General features: G+C 37.1%; 1 protein-coding gene across 3 annotated transcripts in view; it reads left to right on the top strand.

Annotated features, from left to right (window-relative positions):
• The window catches only part of CEP85L (centrosomal protein 85 like), a 171,231-nt gene that overhangs the window by 5,989 nt on the left and 143,355 nt on the right, over positions 1 to 21,887 (top strand). The window contains exons 1-3 of one of the 3 annotated variants that reach the window (XM_064598047.1): positions 15,019 to 15,037; positions 16,497 to 16,675; positions 18,644 to 18,805. Coding sequence is in view for 1 of the 3 variants with exons in the window: in XM_045865391.3 (XP_045721347.1) it covers positions 18,644 to 18,805 (162 nt within the window). In the remaining 2 variants the exon portion in view is untranslated. Of the gene's footprint in view, positions 1 to 15,018; positions 15,038 to 16,496; positions 16,676 to 18,643; positions 18,806 to 21,887 lie in introns of those variants that run through there. The other 2 variants (XM_064598046.1, XM_045865391.3) reach the window with 2 other exon arrangements.

Here is a 21,887-nt window from a genome sequence, read left to right as displayed (position 1 = left end):
CTATTGTAGTACCATTTCCTGAGGCAGGGAAGAGTGAGGAAGGCAAGTAGAATTGAGTTCTGTTTTGGCCTTGTGAAGTTTGAGATGCTTTTTAGAAGTTCAGGTACGATGTTGAGTCTGGAGCTCAGTGGGGAGATGGGAGAGGTGGAGGTATGAATTTCGAAAGGTATCTGAGTATAAATGGTGTTTAAAGGTGGTCACATGGAGAGAGTATAGAGAAAACAGCAGAGGATCAAGCTCTGGGACATTTCATGTTTTCTGTCAGGTAGAGGAAGAACGGAGGGAATAGCCAGTGAGTTTGGAGTAAAATCAGAGTGTGATGTTCTAGAAGAGAGAAGGCTGAAGGAAGGAGTTTATCACTAAAGTCTTACAGTTCTAAGAGGCCATGTAAAATGAGTCAGAAGAGAATGGCCAGTTTCAGTGAGAGAGACTTAAAACTGGAGGGGATTAGAGATTCTCTAATCCACTCAACTCTTTGTTGCATAGAGATTAATACGTAAGTCCTAAATAGAAGTTTTTGATTACTTAAAATTCAGTTTTAATTTACATTCCCACCAACAGTTCCCTTTTCTCTGCATTCTTGCCAATATTTGTTATTTCTTGGCTCTTTGATAATGGCCATTCTAACTGGTGTGAGGTGGTATCACATTGTGGTTTTGATTTTCATTTTTCTGATGGTTAGTGATGTTGAGTACCTTTTCATGTACCTCTTGGCCATTTGTATGTCTTTTTTGGAAAAATACCTATTCAGATCCTCTGCCCATTTTAAAACCTGATTTTTTTTTTTTTTTGGCTGTTCAATTATATGAGTTTCTTATATATGTTGGATATCAAATCCTTATCACAGGAGCATTTGGGTGGCTCAGTCGGTTAGGCGTCCGATTTTGATTTCAGCTCAGGATTCCATCTCAGGGTCTTGAATTCAAGTCTCATGTTGGGCTCTAAGGTGGGTGTGGAGCCTACTTAAAAAAAAACCAACTTATCAGATATATGATTTGGAAATACTTTTTCACATTCCAAAGGTTGCCTTTTCATTTTGTTGATGGTTTCTTTTGCTGTGCAGAAGCTTTTTGATATGGTCCTGCTTGTTTATTTTTGCTTTTGTTGCCTTTGCTTTTGGTGGCAAATCCAAAAAAAAATATTGCCAAGACTGATGTCAAGGAGCTTATCCTCTGTTTTCTTCTAGAAGTTTTATGGTCTCAGGCCTTATATGCGAGTTTTTAACTCATTTTGAGTTGATTTTTTGTGTATGGTATTAAGATAGGGGTCTTTTGCATGTGGCTGCCCAGTTTTTCCCAACACCATTTATTGAAGAGACTATCCTTTTCACATTGAGTATTCTTGGCTCCTTTGTAGTAAATGAATACACCATATATGCATGGGTTTATTTCTGCACCCTTTATTCTGTTCCATTGATTTATGTGTTTGTTTTCATGCCTGGCACTTTCAAAAATTTTTATTTATTAAAGATTTATTTATTTGAGAGAGAGTGAGCATGAGTGGGAGGGGCAGAGGGAGAGGGAGAGAGATTCGAGGAGACTCTGCACTGAGTACAGAGCCCTATGCATAGGACCTGAGCTGCAACCAAGAGTTGGGGACACTTAACCAACTGTGCTACCCAGGTGCTCCTTTATGCCTGGCACTTTTAAAAATATATGTCTTCGTGATTTTTCACCAAGATGGTGGAGGAGTAGGAGACCTTAGTTTCATCTGGTCCCAAGAATTCAGCTAGATAGCTGTCAAATCATTCTGAACACCTGTGAACTCAACCAGAGATCTAAGAAAATAGCTACAACTCTACAAATAGAAAAGCGACTACTTTCTGCAAGGTAGGGGGTGTGGAGAAGTGCGTCTGAGCTAATATATGGGAAGATAGACCCCAGGGGGAGGGAGCTTCTGTAAGCTGGCTACCAGAAAGTGATATAGCAACAGAGTGCAAAATCAGAATGTTTAGAAAGAAGTCTGCTGTGGTGAGGGACATCCCTGCCTGAAAGATGCTCAGGTGGTGAAGCAGGGTAGAATCTTAGTTGAGACAGTGTGGTCTCAGGATCACCAGGGTTACAGGAAGATGGGGGGGGTGTCTGAATGTGGCAGAGTTCCCAGACATGAGAGTGGTGAAGTTGGCTGCTATCAGTGAGCCAGGAGTGGGCTCTCAGTTCAGGGTTGCCATAAACTGAACTGTGGCCTGGTGACTGCTGTCTGAGCAGGGGCCCAACAAGCGATAGAACTGGCAGAACTGATGAGACCCCCGGGAGGAGTGGCATGGGTGAGAGCTGCAGGAGTCAGCTGGGTTTGGAGACTCAAAGCAGGGTTGCCTGTCTGAGATAGAAATGCTTGGTCAGGGCGCCTGGGTGGCTCAGTTGTTAGGCGTCTGCCTTCGGCTCAGGTCATGATCCCGGAGTCCTGGGATCGAGCCCCACATCAGGCTCCCTGCTCAGTGGGAAGCCTGCTTCTCCTTCTCCCACTCCCCCTTCTTGTGTTCCTGCTCTTGCTGTCTCTGTCTCTGTCAAATAAATGTATAAAATCTTTAAAAAAAAAAAAAAGTAAAAAAAAAAGAAATGCTTGGTCACAGGCTGGGTGAGCATGGAGTGGGGACCAAGACCAGGGAGGACAGGAGTGATTGATTGCTTCTCCCTGAGGGTGCACTGAGGAATCCGGCCCAAACTCTTGGCTCTTGGCTCTGGGGCTGGAGATTGAGAGGCCACCATTTCGGTCTCATCCTCTAAAGTAGTACGGAAAGCCTTCAGGGAACAAAAGCCACATAGATCAATCCAGAGCAGATTACTTAGCCTTGCCCCCTGGCAAGGGCAGTGTCATTCTGCTCGTGGCAAAGACACTTGAGAATCTGCAGCAGGCCCCTCCCCCAGAAGATCAGCAAGAACATCCAGGCAAGACCAATTTTACCGATCATTGAGAATTGCAGAACTCAGTGCTAGGGGCATACAGCATATAGAATTCATGGTTTTTTCCCCACAATTCTTTAGTCTTTTAATTTAAAATTTTTTTCTCTTTCCTTTTCAACCAATTTCTTATTTTATCAGCTTTTAAAACTTTAATTTTCATTTTTACAGTTATATTCTAACCTTTCATTGTATTTAATGATTAATGACTCATTAATATTTAATCTTTCTTTCTTTACAATTTTGGGATGCAGATTCTTCTAAAAGACCACAATACACCAAGAATCTAGTGTATGGCTCTGTTTTCTTCATGGGTCTGATAATATTCTCTCTCTCTTTTTCTTTTTTTTTCTGTTAAGATCTTTTTTTAAATTTTCATCTTTACAGTTACATTCTTTCAATGTATTTATTTATGTAAGTTTTCTTTCTTTACAATTTTGAGATATAGTTTCTTGTAACAAACTGACCAAAATACAGTCAGGATATAGTGTATTGCTCTGTTCTTTTCACTTGTCTGTTTATATTCCTTCTCTTTTTTTCCTCTTTTTTTCTCTTCTTTTAATTTTCATTTTTACAGTTACATTCTGTCCTTTAATTGTATTTAATTTTATTTTTTACATATATAAGTTTTTCTTTCTTTACAATTTTGGGATCTAGTTTTCTAACAAAGAGACCAAAATACACACAGGATCCAGTGTATTGGTCTGTTCTGCCCACCTGTCTGATTATATTCTCTTTTAATTTTTCTTTTTTTTTTTCGGTTTCCGGTCTTATCTGATTTCTTTAGTGTATATTTTTCTGGGGTCGTTGCCATTTTAGTATTTTGTTCTCTCGTTCATCTGTTCTTCTCTGGACAGAATGACAAGATGGAAAAACTCACCTAAAAAAAGAGAAAAAGAGGCAGTACTGATTGCCAGGGACCTAATCAGTATGGATATAAGTAAGATGTCGGAACCCGAGTTCAGAATAATGATTATAAAGATACTACCTGGGTTTGAGCGGAGAATCCTTTTCTGGAGAAATAAAAGAACTGAAATTGAAATAAGTTGAAATAAAAAAAGGCTATTAATGAGATGCAATAAAAAATGGAGGCTCTAACTACTAAGATAAATGAGGCAGAAGAGAGAATTGGTGATAATAAAAGACAAAATGATGGAAAATCAAGGAGCTGAGGAAAGAGAGATAAACAACTACTGGATCACGAGGGGAGAATTCGAGAAATAAGTGATACCGTAAAGTGAAACAATATTAGAATAATTGGGATCCCAGAAAAAGAGGAAAGAGAGAGAGGGGCAGAAGGTATATTGGAGCAAATTATAGTGGAGAACTTACCCTAATCTGGGGAAGGAAACAGGCATAAAAGCCCAGGAGGCACAGAGAACCCTCCTCAAAATCAGTAAAAATAGGTGTACCCTGACATATAATAGTGAAACTTGTAAATCTCAGAGACAAAGAGGAAATCCTGAAAGCAACTTGGGACAAGAGGTCCATAAACCTACAAGGGTGGAAACATTAGACTTGCAGCAGACCTATCCACAGAGACCTGGCAGGCCAGAAAGAACTGGCATGATATATTCAGGGTACTAAATGAGAAAAATATGCAGCCAAGAATACTTTATCCAGCTAGGATGTCATTCAAAATAGAAGGAGTGATAAAAAGCTTCCAGGACAAACAGAAACTAAAAGAATTTGTGATCACCAAACTAGCCCTACAAGAAATAGTAAAAAGGATTCTTTAAGCAAAGAGAGAGCCCAAAAGTATATAGACCAGAAAGGAACAGAGACAATCTACAGAAACGGTGACTTTACAGGTAATACAATGGCACTAAATTCATATCTTTCAATAGTAACCCTGAATGTAAATGGGCTAAATGCCCCAATCAAAAGACACAGGATATCAGATTGGATAAAAAAGCAAGACCCATCAATATGCTGTCTGCAGGAGACTCATTTTAGACCCAAAGACGCCTCCAGATTTAAAGTGAGGGGGTAAAAAAACCATATATCATGCTAGTGGACATGAAAAGAAAGCTGGTGTGGCAATCCTTATACAAATTGGATTTTAAGGCTGTAATAAGAGATGAGGAAGGACACTATATCATAATTAAAGGGTCTGTCCAACAAGAAGATCTAACAGTTGTAAATATTTATACCCCTAACATGGGAGCAGCCAGTTATATAAACCAATTAATAATAAAACTAAAGAAACACATCGATAATAATACAATAATAGTAGGGAACTTTAACACTCCACTCACTGCAATGGACAGATCATCTAAGCAGAGGATCAAAAAGGAAACAAGAGCTTTGAATGACACACTGGACCAGGTGGACTTTACAGATACATTCAGAACACTCCATCCTAAAGCAATAGAACACACATTCTTGTCAAGTGCACATGGAACATTCTCCAGAACAGATCACACACTGGGTCACAAATCAGGTTTCAACTGGTACCAAAAAATTGGGATCATTCCGTGCATATTTTCAGACCACAATGCTTTGAAACCTGGAATTCAATCAGAAGAGGAAATTTGGGAAGAACTCAAATACATGGAGGCTAAAGACCATCTTATTAAAGAATGAATTGGTCAACCAGGAAATAAAAGAAGAATTTAAGAAATTCATGGAAACAAATGAAAATGAAAGCACAACACTTCAAAACATTTGGGATGAAGCAAAGGTGGTCCTAAGAGGAAAGTATATAGCAATACAAGCCTTTCTCAAGAAACAAAAAAGGCCTTAAATACAAAACCTAACCTTACACCTAAAGGAGCTGGAGTAAGAACAGCAAATAAAGCCTAACCCAGCAGGAGAAGAGAAATAATAAAGATTAGAACAGAAATCAATGAAATAGAAACCAAAAGAACAGTAGAACAGATCAACGAAACTAGGAGCTGGTTCTTTGAAAGAATTAATAAGATTGATAAACCTCGGGCCAGACTTCTCAAAAAGAAAAGAGAAAGGACCCAAATAAATAAAATCATGAATGAAAGAGGAGAGATCACAACCAACACCGAAGAAATACAATTATAAGAACATATTATGAGCAACTGTGCCAACAAATTAGGCAATCTGGAAGAAATGGATGCATTCCTAGAGATGTATAAACTACCAAAACTGAAACAGGAAGAAATAGAAAACCTGAACAGACCCATAACCAGCAAAGAAATTGAAGCATTAATCAAAAATCTCCCAACAAACAAGAGCCCAGGGCCAGATGGCTTCCCAGGCGAATTCTACCAAACACTTAAGGAAGAATTAATACCTATTCTTCTGAAGCTGTTTCCAAAAAATAGAAATGGAAGGAAAGCTTCCAGACTCTTTCTATGAGGCCAGCATTACCTTGATCCCAAAACCAGACAAAGACCCCACCAAAAAGAATTACAGACCAATATCCCTGATGAACATGGATGCCAAAATACTCACCAAGACACTAGCTAGTAGACTCCATTTAAAGGATTATTCACCAGGACCAAGTGGGATTTATTCCTGGACTGCAAGGGCGATTCAATATCTGCAAATCAATCAGTGTGATACACTACATAAATAAAAGAAAGGATAAGAACCATATGATCCTCTCAATAGATGCAGAAAGACCATTTCATAAGGTACAGCATTCTTTCCTCATTAAAACTTTTCACAGTGTAGGGATGGAGGGAACATACCTCAATTTGGTAAAAGCCATATATGAAAAGCCCACAGCAAATATCACTCTCAATGGGGAAAAACTGAGAGCTTTTCCCCTAAGGTCAGGAGCACAGCAGGGATGTCCACAATCACCACTGCTGTTCAACACAGTACTAGAATTTCTAGCCTCAGCAGTCAGACAAAAAAAAAAAAAAAAAGGCATCTGAATTGGCAAAGAAGAAGTCAAACTCTCACTCTTTGCAGATGACATGATGCTCTATGTGGAAAACCCAAAAGATTCCACCCCAAAATTCCAAAGCTTATACGGGAGTTCAGCAAAGTGGCAGGATATAAAATCAATGCACAGAAATCAGTTGCATTTCTATACACTAACAATGAGACAGTAGAAGGAAAAATTAAAGAGTCATCCCATTTACAATTGCACGCAAAGCCATAAGATACCTAGGAATAAATCTAACCAAAGAGGCAAAGGATCTGTACTCAGAGAACTTTACAACACTCATGAAAGAAATGGAGGAAGACACAAAGAGATGGAAAAACATTCCATGCCCATGGTATGAAAGCACAAATATTGTTAAATGTCTATGCTACCTAGAGCAGTCTATATATTTAATGCAAACCCTGTCAGAATATCATCAACTTTTTTCACAGAGCTGGAACAAACAATCCTAAAATTTGTGTGGAACCAGAAAAGACCCCGAATAGCCAAAGGAATGGCGAAAAAGAAAACCAATGTTGGTGGCATTACAATGCTGGACTTGAAACTCTATTACAAAGCTGTAATCATCAAGACAGTGTGGTACTGGCACAAAAACAGACACATAGATCAATGGAACAGAATAGGAACCCAGAAGGGGGCCCTCAACTCTGGTCAACTAATCTTCGACAAAGCAGGAAAGAATGTCCAATGGAAAAAAGACAGTCTCTTCAACAAATGGTGTTGGGAAAATTGGACAGTCACATGCAGAAGAATGAAACTGGATCATTTCTTACACCATACACAAAAATAGACTCAAAATGAATGGAAGACCTAAATGTGAGACAGGAATCCATCAAAATCCTTGAGGAGAACATAGGCAGCAATCTTTGTGACCTCGACTGCAGCAACTTCTTTCTAGAAAGGTCTCCAAAGGCAAGGGAAACAAAGGCAAAAATGAACTATTAGGACTTGATCAAGATAGAAAGCTTTTGCACAAGAAAGGAAACAGTCGACAAAACCAAAAGACAACAGAATGGGAGAAGATATTTGCAAATGTCTTATCAGATAAAGGGCTATTATCCAGAATCTATAAAGAACTTCTCAAACTCAATACCCAAGGAATAGATAATCTAATCAAGAAATGGGCAGAAGACATGAGCAGATATTTCTCCAATGAAGACAGAAAAATGGCCCACAGACACATGAAAAAATGCTCACCATCACTCGGCATTAGGGAAATACATTGTGGTTTTGACCACAATGAGATACCACCTCACACCAGTCAGAATGGCTAAAATTAACAAGTCAGGAATGACAGATGTTGGCGAGGATGCAGAGAAGGGGGAACCCTCTTACACTGTTGGTGGGAATGCAAGCTGGTGCAGTCACTCTGGAAAACAGTATGGAGGTTCCTCAAAAAGTTGAAAATAGAGGTATCCTATGACCCAGCAACTGCACTACTGGGTATTTACCCCAAAGATACAAATGTAATGATCTGAAGGGGCACCTGCACACCAGTGTTCATAGTAGTCATGCCCACAAGAGCCAGATGGAAAGAGCCTAGAAGTCCATTGACATTTTAAATGAGTGGGTAAAGAAAAAGTGGAATACTACTCAGCCATCAAAAAAAAAGAACTCTCACCATTTGCAATGATGTGGATGGAATTAGAGGGTATTATGCTAAGTTGAAATAACTCAATCATAGATAATTAAATGATCTCACTCATGTGGAATCTAAGACACAAAGGAGAGGTCAGGGGATGAGAGGAAAAAAATAAAACAAGATAAAAATCAGAGAGGGAGACAAACCATAAGAGACTCTTAATCCTAGGGAACAAACTGAGGATTGCTGGAGGGGAGGGCGATGGGGGGATGGTTAACTGAGTGATAGATGTTAAGCAGGGCATGTGATGCAGTGGGCACTGGGTATTATGTAAGACTGATGAATCACTGACCTCTACCTCTAACTCTCTGAACCCAATAATAATAATTGATTTTGAATTAAAAAAAAATAGAAAAAAATAAAAATCTCTTCATATTCATTTAATTATCACAACAACCCTATAAGATAGGTACTCTAATTTGTTCTCTTTTCACATGTGAAGAAATTGAGCTACAGATTAGATAAGTGTCTTACTCCTGGGCTCACTGCTAATAAGAGGTTGGATAGAGCTTGAGTCCAGGCAGCCTAGTTTCACAGTCCATTCTTTACTGCTAAGGTATACTATTAATTCTATAATAAAAGAATAGGGGCACCTGGGTGGTTCAGTCGTTAAGCGTCTGCCTTCAGCTCAGGTCGTGATCCCAGGGTCCTGGGATCGAGCCCCACATCGAGCTCCCTGCTCAGCGGGAACCCTGTTTCTCTCTCTCCCACTCCCCCTTCTTGTGTTCTCTCTCTCACTAAAAAAAATTCTGTAATAAAAGAATAAAAAACTAAGACAATTAGATTCACTTAGCCTAGAGATAATCAGTACTGAAATGGATTGGATGATGGCAATGAGGAACAAATATTGCAGTATTAAGTTTCTTTCATTTTAGCTAGATAATCTCCAGTGTAGGTTGAGATTTTCCGTGTGTGTGTGCGTGCGTGTGTGTGTGTGTGCATGGTTGTGTGCATGCGTGTGTGTGTGCATGGTTACTAATAATGTGAATGCTTTTCTTATGTTTTAATGTTCTTTTTAATTTTTTGTAACTTTTTCTGTTTTTTGTTCCTATAGGAGATTGTTTTCTCATATTTATTAGGAATTTTGGCCATTAAAATCTCCCCAAACCATTTATAATTATTATTTTTTAGCTGCTTTGGAAAATATTTACTGATCTTTAAATAGGTACTTAATTTCAAACTGGCTCAAGGGATAGTTAAAAATCTTCTGGGGTGCTGGGTGGCTCAGTCGTTAAGCGTCTGCCTTCGGCTCAGGTCATGATCCCGGGGTCCTAGGATCGAGTCCCACATTGGGCTCCCTGCTCAGCAGGAAGCCTGCTTCTCCCTCTCCCACTCCCCCTGCTTGTGTTCCTGCTCTTGCTGTCTCTCTCTGTCAAATAAATAAAATCTTTTTTTTTTTTAAAGATTTTATTTATTTATTTGAGAGAGAGAGAATGAGAGAGAGCACATGAGAGGGGGGAGGGTCAGAGGGAGAAGCAGACTCCCTGCCGAGCAGGGAGCCCAACGCGGGACTCGATCCAGGGACTCCAGGATCATGACCTGAGCCGAAGGCAGTCACTTAACCAACTGAGCCACCCAGGCGCCCCAAATAAATAAAATCTTAAAAAATAAATAAATAAATAAATAAATAAATAAATAAATAAATAAATAAATAAATAAATAAAAAAAAATCTCCTGGATTTTAAAATAAACAAACAACAACCGCCCCAGCCCTGTTTAATCTTTCTTCTAAAAGGAAAAATATTTTTTAGATCTAATTATAAGGCTTCCAGAATTTTAATTTTATACCATGAACATTTATTGAGTGTGTAGTGGCAGTAATGACTGGCAATAATGACTACATTTATTGAGACCCCACCTGACTCTTCAGCTCTGTGCTAGAGACTTAAAAAGAAAAAAAGGTTGTCTTTCACTGTTCTTAATTTGGTGAGGGAGAAGAAAGTCATACACAAATGGGTTAATATAATTTAGAAAATGCTGTTATTGGAAGTTTGAATGATATATTGAGAGAACACAAGACACTTTTAGAGCAAGTTAATTCTGAACTGAGACTTTTAAAGAAGGTAGAGAAGGAAAATAGCTTGGAGTCCATTAAAGGACCTAGTCTGTTTGGAGGCAGTGATGAGGTATGTGTGGCTAGAGAGTGTTTGTAGGGGAGCTGAAATGGGCGAGGTAGGGGTTGGAGGGATTAGAAGGTGGGCTGTCAGTTGGTTAAGAACTTTGCCAAACATAAGAAGTTTGAGTTTTATTTAATATGCAGGAAGGAACCTATAGATCTATATGAACAAGAGAATGATGTAAATATATTTGACTGTCAAAAGGTAACTCTGGTAGGAGGGATTGAGGATGGCTTGGGTGGAGTTACTTCAGCGGCAGATTCTTGCAGCACTCCAGCCAAAAGACATGATCGTGATGGGCATGGAGAGGAGAGATCTAATTCAGGTAGTATTTAAACAGTTTTACAAACTGATTACCTGTAAGGGTTAAGGAAAAGAGGTTTTTTTGTTGTTGTGTTCCCTGGATTTATTTGTTTTTAACTTAGTCGTACATTGATTTCTACTGATAGTTGAATTGGGGCAGTTGAGGGCCATTGTTCTGAACTTTGTGCAAAAGTACTTTGTACCATTTCAGAGGTGTTGAAATGTGAGATATATGCATCTTCTGGCATACAAGGGTAAATGTGCTTTGATATTTTCTGTTTTGTTCTGTTGTTTTTGTGTGTGTGTGTGTGTGTGTGTGAAACGGTTCACAATCCACCGATAACCTGCATTTTGAGAAACACTGCAGTTTGTATTCATGATTTGTATTATATTCAGCTTTTTATGTAAAAGTAAATTGCTTTGTTTTTATTTTCTTCTGGCTTAGAGTTGTCATTTAAAAAATTCAGTAAGATTAGTTGTTATTCTTCTAAGTGCAGTTATAGGTATATAACATTGTGGAAGATGCTATTGTGTGCATTTTTGCTTCCAACTACAAAAAAACAAAGCTTCAGAAAGAAAGTGTAATAGGTTACCTTTTCACTTGATGCTAATCTTCTTGTAATTTCCAGTGTGAGAATTATTAATTTTTAAATAAGTTATCCCTAGGCATTCAGTATTCTATTTAAAAGAGTTGAAATTGGTGTTAAAAAATATACTGTTTTCCAAAGAGAAGTTCCATTGGATACTGATGTCCTGGTATCTTTGATTTTACAGTCAGTCATTCAACTGCTTTAATATGATAGGACCTAGGTAAGACTTTATTGTTATAGATCACTGAGACTTATTTTAATTTTTTAAAAGTCCATAGCACATCTCTAGAAATTGAGTAGTTCCCATTTCAGTAACATAGTCGTATAACTATCATGTGAGAATATTTTCCTTCTATCTCCTGGTAAGCATATTTCACTTCTAGTTCTTAACTGCTTTTGATTCTGGGTTGACTTGAATAGAGACAAGACATGTCATTTTCAGCATGAATTAATTCAATCTGAATTAAAGATTAGAATGTTATTTTATTCATGACATTTGTTAATTATCTTTAGTGTTTTAGGCATATAATATAAATTGGATCCTTTTTAAAAAAGAAGTACAGTTGACCCTTAAACAGTGCAGGAATTAGGGGTACCAATCCCCCGTGCAGTCAAATCCATATAAATCTTTTGACTCTTCAAAAACTTAACTACTAATAGCCTGCTATTGACTGGGAAGCCTTACGGATAACATAAACAGTTGATTAACACATGTCTTATATGTTATATGTATTTATACTGTATTTTTACAATAAAGTGAGCTAGAGAAAAAACATTAAATCACAAGAGAAAATACAATACTGTACTATATTTGTCGATACCATAAGTTTACATCAACTGTGTATGAGACAAATTGTATCTGTATCAATATTGTCCTAAATGATACAAAACACTGTAGATGTTATGCATGTATCTAACACTAGACACCAAAAGTGAAAAGATATTGTGAAAAAGAAATGGATATGTATTTACAGGTATAAGGATGCATGCATTGATAATGAAGAAGCAATAATATGATTGCTCATCAGTAGCCTAGCCTATACATTAATGAATGAATCATTATAACATTTTTATGGCATATAATATTACACTCATATTCATAATACGTTGTTGGAAACAGTGTTACATTTCTTTAAAAACCACTTATGTGTGATGATAGACTGATACACAGTTTTCGGTTACTAGAGAGAGAGACATACTATGAGGGAATGTAATTCTTTGAAAGCAAAGTTATAAAACTGAGAAAACTAACACATTATTAATTTTACATTTAATATTACTCATTTTATGCCTATGTGAAGATAGGCTATCCATTCCCATACAGGTTTTGCACAGGATGTTCTACATGTGAATGCTTAGGCAGTTATGACAGTGGCACAAAAACATCTCACAGTTCTTGCCATAAAATTACTAGGTTTTCATGCAAAGACACATACACAACAGGTAAGTTTATTAACTGTATGGCATGATGATTATTTACTATTCCTTAAATGGAAGTGGATAATCACAGAGGTCTGTATCCTGGTTATCTTCCATGTTGATAGGCTGAGGAGGAGGAGAAAAAGGAGGGGCTTGGTCTTGCTTTCTTATGAGTGGTAGAGGTGGAGGAGGTGGAGGAAGTGGATGGGGAGGCAGGCACACTTGCTGTAACTTTACATAAATACATCGTAATTTCTGTCTGACTTCTTTGCTTTTTCATTTCTCAAAAAATGTTTCTATGCAGTACCAGTCATTCTTCTGCTGTTTGCTTTAGTTTTCGTGCTCACATCATGGAATGGTCTGTGTTGTGAAAGAAGTCAAAGCAGTCTTGAGTAATCAGAACCCTTCTGCTGGATTGTTTAATATCAATTTGTTTTCTGGCCCTGCTTCTTCTGTGTCTTCTTTTTCATTGTCTGGCATTGGTTCAGAAGCTCTCCTCTCCAGCAGGCCATCTTCTGTTAATTTCTCTGGTGTTTTATCTATTAGCTCTTGAATTTCTCCAAGATCCGTATCTTGAAAGCCTCAATTTCCCACCTATTTTGCCATTTCCACAGTCTCTTTCATTATTCCTTTGATTGGCTCTGTTGTAAATCCCGTGAAGTCATACACAACATCTTGACAGTTTCCTCCAGCAGGAATTTACTGTTTTTGGGTTGGTGGCTTTCACAGCTTTTTCTGTAACAATGATGATATCATCGGTGGTGTAATCTTTCCAGACTTTCATGATGTTCTCTCTGTTGTGGTTCTGTTCCATAGTGTATATAATCCTTTCCACAGTGAACCATGCAAAATGAATCTTAAAGGTCCTTATGACCTCTTGATCCAGAGGCTGAGTTAGAGACATTGAGTTAGAGACATAGAGACACAGAGAACTCATGAGGTTCTAGATGATCGGGGCTTTGTCAGATATCAAAAGCACTTTAAAAAGCAGTCCCTTTCTGACAAGGTACTTTCTGACTTCAGGGACAAAGCATCAATGGAACCAGTCTAGATAAAGGGTTCTTGTTCAAGCCTTCTTGTTTTGCAACCAAAAGACTGGCTGCTGGTGGTTAGTTACTTTTTCGTTCAAAGCTGGGGGTTAGCAGCTTTACGGATAAGGACAGTCCTGATCATACACCCTACTGCATTTGCACAAAACAACAGTTAGCCCATTCCTTCCTGCATTAAATTTTGGTGCTCTCTCCTCTTCCTTACTAATAAATGTCTTTTGTGGCCATTTTTTCGGAGTAAGGCACTTTTGTCTGCCTTAAATTTAAACCTGTACAGGCAGATAGCTTTTCTCATCAATGATTTTCGTAATGGTGTCTGGGAATTCATCTGCTGCCTCTTGCTGGGCAGAAGCTGTTTCTCCTGTTATCTTTACATTTTTTAAGCCAAACTTCTTTCTAAAATTATCAAACCATCCTGTGCTGGCATTAAATTCTTCAACTTTATATCCTTCACCACCTTTTTGCTTTAAGTTGTCATGTACTGTAATGACTTCGGTTTTTCTCAAATCATACTAATAGGTATGCCATTCTTACACAGTCTTGCACCCACATAAAAGCTGTATTTTCAGGGGCGCCTGGGTGGCTCAGTTGGTTAAGCGACTGCCTTCGGCTCAGGTCATGATCCTGGAGTCCCGGGATCGAGTCCTGCATCGGGCTCCCTGCTCGGCAGGGAGTCTGCTTCTCCCTCTGACCCTCCCCCCTCTCATGTGCTCTCTCTCATTCTCTCTCTCTCAAATAAATAAATAAAATCTTTAAAAAAAAAAAAAAGCTGTATTTTCAGTACAAGTTAAAAGATATTTCACGAAAAGTTGAAGTTTTTTGTTCTTGCTGGTGTAGCTGCAGCAACTGCTTCACAAATTTCCTTTTCTTTTTTAACAATGATCTTCATGCTGGATTCATTTATTTAGAAATGGAAGGTAACTACAGGTACAGACATAGTACATATCAAGCATTCAGCTTTTTCTTTCTAATGTCCTGATTTTTTTCAGCTTCTTGGGAGCATTTCCAGCATCACTAGTGACACTGTGTATGGGTCCCTTGGTGTTGTTGAAGTTTATGTTATTGCACACAACACAATGAAAAATATGTAAGAACCACAAGAGCTCACTCAACAAGAGGTGGCTACAAAACTATAACAGTAGTACAGTATGTATGTACTTTATTTTATGCAGTTATGATTTATTACTACATCTTTGTGTTTATTTACATTTCTCTTGATTTCAAATGGCACCATGTACAGTGTGAAATGTTTGTGTAAGTTTTGATTAATTGTAACTTTTTTCTGTTTTTTTTTAACTTTTCCCACTATTTATTTATTTATTTATGTAGTGTTCCATGATTCATTGTTTGCGTATAACACCCAGTGCTCCATTCAATACGTGCCCTCTTTAATACCCATCACCAGGCTAACCTATCCCCCTACCCCCTCCCCTCTAGAACCCTCAGTTTGTTTCTCAGAGTCCATAGTCTCTCATGGTTCGTCTCCCCCTCCGATTCCCCCGTTCATTTTTCCCTTCCTACTATCTTCTTTTTTTTTTTTTAACATAAAATGTATTATTTGTTTCAGAGGTACAGGTCTGTGATTCATCAGTCTTAAATAATTCACAGTGCTCACCAAAGCATATACCCTCCCCAACGTCTTATCACCCAGCCACCCCAAGCCTCCCTCCCCCCACCACTCCAGCAACCCTGTTTGTTTCCTGAGATTGAGAATTCCTTGTATCAGTGAGATCATATGATACATGCAGCCATAAAAAAAAAAACCCGAAATCTTGCCATATGCAATGACATGGATGGAACTGGAGGGTATTATGCTAAGCGAAATAATTAACTTTTTATAATAGATTTGTTTATATTTTCTGGTAGTGATAAAATAGGACTAGTATCTACATATATTTTGTGCGTTCATGACAGACCTAACTTTTTCTTAATTTTTTTGGTATTTCTAGGCTAGTTGGTTCATTTGCAAGTTTTTTCATATTGTCACAAATCTCCAAAAAATTTTCTGCTATGTTTACTTAAAAAAAATCTGTGTATAACAGGAGGCACTTAATTCAAACCCATTGTTGTTCAAGAATCAACTATAATGTTAAAAGTCTAAAAACTTTTAATTTCTCTCACTCGTAGTAAGATTGGACATTGTTTCATATCTTTGTCATTTACATGTATTCCTAGCCTATTTATGCTATTTGCTGGATATTCTTAAAAAATACTTCTCCAAGTAATAGGTTTGCACATGGGAGAGAAAGTAGTGGGCTGGTTACCCTTTTTGATAATGGTTTAGACAGGATGTTGAGTTCATTTACAGGGGTTATTACCTGAGGAGCTGATTGAAGAAAACATTTTGGTATAGATTATGGACAGATCAGAGTTAGAGCAGGCCTGGTTACCGAATACTTTCACTTGGTGCTTTAATATGTGAGTGATTAATCAAATGAATTACGGTTAAGTCCCATTCTGAGAGAAGCCTAGAATCTATAAAGTTTTAAGTTGTTGTTCTGAACATCAAACCTGCCTATGTGTCTCTTTGGTCAATATTTTAAATTTTGAGTTAATTTAAATGTATATGTTTTTTGTTTGTTTGGTTTTTTTTTTTTTTTTTTAGAGAGAGAGAGAGAACTCGTCGGTGGGGGGTAGACAGAGGGAGAGAAATAATCTTAAGCAGGTTCCGTGCCCAGCGCAGAGCCCGATGTGGGGCTCAGTCTCACAACCCTGAGATCATGACCTGAGCCAAAATCAAGAATCAGATGCTTAACTGACTGAGCCACCTAGGCGCCCCTAAATGTATGTGGTTTTTAAGGCTACTTATTTACCTTATACATCTATAAGACCAAAACAAATTTAATTCATAAATTATATGTAAATAGAAATTTAAACTAGTATTAACATGGCATAATGTTTTATTAAAACTAAATCTTTAATATTGGGATTAATATTGGTAGAAAATAGCTTCAGGTCTGGTTTTAATAATCTGTTTATGAATTTTGATTTTTAATATTAAATGCAGAGACAGGCTGTTCCTAAAATTGTGGTAAAATGATTTAATCCATTTTATGACATGTTTATTATTTTGAGACCCTTACATTTAAATCTAAAAACTTTATTTTTCTGAAGACTGCTAGAAGGCACTCCTTGTATGGCAGATTCAATGGTGTATCAGCTTATAATTCTGTGAAGATGTCTTGTTTCATATCATGATAAGTGCCCCATATGTTATTTGCTCTTTACTTAAAAGCAACTGCATTTGTGAACATAAAGCATAAATGTGGGCTTTGAAATTATTGATAATAAATCTGTTTTAAGGTAGCTATTCAGATCATCTGTAATATGCTTATTAATTTTTTAAGGATGTCATTGAAGAAAGCCCCAAATTCTCGTGTAGAACTTGTTTTGTTTTTTTTAATAAACATTTTATTTTTTTTTTATTTTTTATTTTTTAAGATTTTATTTATTTATTTGAGAGAGAGAGAATGAGAGACAGAGAGCAGGAGAGAGAGGAGGGTCAGAGGGAGAAGCAGACTCCCCGCTGAGCAGGGAGCCCGATGCGGGACTCGATCCCGGGACTCCAGGATCATGACCTGAGCTGAAGGCAGACGCTTAACCATCTGAGCCACCCAGGCGCCCTCGTGTAGAACTTGTTAACTTCCACGAATAAGTATTCAGGCTCCAATTTGAGAATCACTCTGTTTGTCATTAATAAAGATATGTGCTTCTATAGCTTTTATATAAAATTCAATAGATTTAAAATTGCTTTCTAAGATGACTAATATTTTATTAAAGATTTTATTTATTTATTTGAGAGAGAGAGTGTGTGTGCACACACTGCAGGGGGGGATGGGGAGCGATAGAGAAAAGCCGACTCCCAGCTGAGCGAGGAGCCCGACATATCCCAGGACCCTGAGATCATGACCTGAGCCAAAGTCAGATGCCCAGATGACTGAACCACCCAGGCACCCCTCAGATTACTGTAACTTTTATGAATTAGTTATAAGTGGTTCAGACTGGCACTGTCCTTGGATATACTTTGTGTGGCATTGTAATGGACAATAATTTAAGAATGAAGTAAGCAGAAATGTAAAATGATGGGTAAATCAGAAAAAGACAAAAATTAAGTAAAAGTGGACAGATAAGTGAAAATAAAGACCAAGAGAACATTAAAAAGTGATGTTAGCTAAAAAATGAAGATTTAATATAACTCAACAGGGAAAATTGAGCAGAGACAGGAAAATGCTATGGTGTTAATCTTTTATCAAAACATGACTAAATAAATAAAAAATTCAATACAAAATAATTTTCAATGTTATTGATTAGGATACAGTAGAAAACATTTATTTTCCATTAGCATATTCCACTTAAATTGTCATGCAGTATGATTCAATTAGGCTTTCCCTGGGCCCCAATTCTCAACTCATGCCTCTGTGTGGTATCACAGATGTCTCCGTATCAAATATTCTAGAGCAGAGTGCTGACATTTCCAGATAGATAGATTTGACATTTTAAATAAGACAGCAGTACGTGTTTCAGAGTTCAAAACCTATAAGCAGAAATCAGAGTCCTTTAGCAGAGGAAGCTGTGAAATCATTAAATTTTTAGGTGTGTAAGTTTATTTGATGAATTTTAGATATCATTGATCTATTTTAATTATTTGGTGCAGAAAATAACTTTTATGTGTATTTTTTCTAAGGTCAAAAAAAGATCTGTCTACTCCTAGACATTAGAAATGTGCTAATTTTTGCATATTTTCCTTTGTAGGCTCAGATTATTCTTCATCAGCATGGTTACCTGGTAATGAATCATTGTGGCAGGCCACAACTGTTACATCTAACCATCGAAATAATCATATCAGGAGACATAGTATAACTTCTGACAGTGGTGACACCGGCATTGGGACTTCCTGTTCTGACAGCGTGGAAGGTGAGCTGAAATTCTTAGTGTTTAGACGTGAGCCCTCGGAGAATGGTTGTGATCCCATTCAAGGGATATGTTCTATTGTTCCAAAATAAATTATGTTTGAATATTTAATAATCTTCAGTGTTATATCAAATGAAATTGTTCCTCTGATCATATTAATTTTCCCTCATTCACTTTTTAAACTATTTTTATATAATTATAGATTCATAATTCATAATTCAATTTTAAGAAATAGTACAGTGATTCTGTGCACCCTTTATTCAATACCTCCCACCCCCACCCATGGTAATATCTCACAGAACTGCAGTGCACTTTCACAACCAGGATACTGATACAGAGAAAATACAGAACGTTTCTATCACCACAGTATACACCTCACGTTGCTCAGTCTCCTCCTGCCCTCCCTTAACCTTTGAAACCACGAAATCTGTTCTCCATTTTTATAATTTTGTCATTTCAAGAATGCTGTATAAATAGAATCATAGAGTATGTAACCCTTTAATATTGGCTTTTTTTCTTTGACAATTCATCCAGGTTGTTGCATATATCGATAGTTCCTTTCTCTTATTGCTAAGTAGTATTCAGCAATGGTGGTATTATGTAGACCACATTTTGCTTAAGCATTTTCCCACTCAAAGACATCTGGGTTGTTTCAGTTTTGACTATTTGGAATAAAGCTCCTATAACCATTCATGTCCAGGAACACAGTTGCTGGTTGTATGGCAGTTGTATGTTTAGTTTTTAAAGAAATTGTCACACTGTTTTGCAGAGTGATTATTCCATTTCAGTCAGCAGTGGAAATGGATCATTGTGAGTGATCCAGTTTTTTCTTCATTCTTGTTAACATTGCTGGTTTTTTAATTCTAGCCTTTCTGATGGGAATGTAGTGATACCTCATTGTGCTTTTAATTTTCATTTCCTTAAAGAGTAATAATATTGACCATTACTTCACATGTTTATTTTCCATCTGTCTGTTCTCTTCAGTGAAATGTTTCTTCATGTCTTTTGCCTCTGTTTTAATCAGATTATTTCCTTTTTTTTTTTTACTGTTGAGCTCTGAGAGTTCTTTCTATATTTCAGATACTAATCCTTTGTTCGCTATGTGATTTGCAAATATATTCTTCTATTCTATAGCTTGTCATTTCATCCTCTAACAGTTGATGAAGTTTAGTTATAATTTTAGTGTATAGTTTTTCCTTATATGGATTGTGGTTTTGGGGTCAAATCTAAGAACCCTGCATAGTCCCAGATCTTGAAGATTTTTCTCTTGTTTTCTTTTCCTTGAAGTTTTATCATTTTTTGTTTTCCATTTAATTCTGTGATCCAATTTGAGTTAATTTATTATAAAGCAAGTGTGTTTGGGTGTCTCCAAGACCACTGTTCAGCTCAGTGATTTGCTGGAAGGAATTCCAGAACTCAGAAAAGCTGTCATACTAATGGTTATGGTTTGTTACAGCTAAAGGATACAGAGTTAAATCAACAGTAGAAAAAGAAGCAAAGGGCAGGGTCTAGGAGACGCTAGGCCCAACCATTTGTCCTCTCCCAGTGGAGTTGTGTGGGTGGTGTTTAATTCTTCCAGCAGTGATTTTTGACAGCACATAACAGAGGATTTTGCTAACCAGGCAAAGTCACCCAAGCCTTGGTCCAGGATTTTTATTGTGGGTTGGTTATGTTGGCATGGTTGACTCCTTGTGTGGATGAGCTTAGTCCCTAGCCCTTGAGAAGTCAAGCTGGTAACACGTTTCAAGACTCCCACCATAAGTCACATTATTAGCATAGACTATATGAAGTGACCCAAGGTCCCCAGGTAAACAAAGATAGTCTTATTAGGCAGGGTATTCCAAGGGTTTAGAGGTTACCTCTTAGGAGCCAAAGATAAGGGCCAAACCTTTCTTGTAATGTGCAGGATATTGAAAACCCCGACATGCTGACTTAATCCTTTTTGCACAGTGTGAGACTAATATTGGAGTTCATTTTCTTTGCATAATAAGTATTGAAATTGGGTAGAATAATTATTCCTATTTTATTCTTTTTCAAAACTGTTTTAGCTATTCTCATTCCTTTGCTTTTCTATATAAGTTTTAATAATTTGTCTATACGAAAAAATCTTGTTAGGAATTTTATATAGGAATTGTGTTATCCATATATCAGCTTGGGGAGAATTGACATGTTTACTCTCTTGAGTTTTCTAGTCCATTAACATGGTATAGTTCTCCATTTGTTTAAATTTTGATTTTATTCACCCAGTATTGTACCTGTTTTGTTAGAATTATACCTGAGTATTTAATTATTTCTTTTTTGGGGGAGTGATTGTAAATGGCATTGTATTTCCAGTTTTGGTGTCAATGTGTTGTTATTGTATAGAAATACAATCTATTTTTGTATGTTTATCTTGTGACATTGTTGAACTCTTTAGTTCTAGGAGTTTTTTTGGTAGATGTCTTGGGATTTTCGCTATAGACAATCATGTCATCAGTAAATAGGGATGTTTTTCCTTTCTAATCTGTATGCCTTTTATTTCCTTTTCTTCACTTATCATCGCAGTGACCAGACCATCCAGAACAGTATTGAGGATGAGAAGTAGGAGTGGACATCCTCATCTTACAGATAAAGTGCTTAGTCTTCCACTGTTAAGTAGCTGTATGACAACTGTTAGCTGTAGGTTTTTTATAGATGTCATCAACTTGAAGTTTCCCTCTAGTCCTACTTTGCTGAGAGGTATTTTTTGGTTTTGTTTTTTTTTAAATAATGAATGGGTATTGGATTTTGCAAATGCTTTTTCTGAATCACTTGATAAATGATATTCTTCATTAGCTTGTTGATATGGTGGCAGATTCCATAGCTTGATTTTTCAAATATTGAGTCAGCTTTCCATCCCTGGAACTCCACTTGGTCAAAATATAGAATTATTTTTATACATTGCTAAATTCTATTAATACTTTGTTAAGGAATTTTTCTGTGTATCCATAAGGAATATTGTTCTGTAGTTTTCTTTTTGGGAGGACTGTCTTTCCTGTTTCGATGTCAGGATAATACTAGCTTTATAAATGAATTGGGAAGTATTCTCTCCTATTTTCTGGCAGAG

This window comes from Mirounga angustirostris, unplaced genomic scaffold (genome assembly GCF_029215605.1).
Source record: "Mirounga angustirostris isolate CCGP_5_RB_7025 unplaced genomic scaffold, mMirAng1.0.hap1 SCAF_8, whole genome shotgun sequence".
NCBI lineage: Eukaryota > Metazoa > Chordata > Mammalia > Carnivora > Phocidae > Mirounga > Mirounga angustirostris.
The sequence above is the reverse complement of the archived record's forward strand: the minus strand, read 5'-3'. Positions and strand labels throughout refer to the sequence as shown.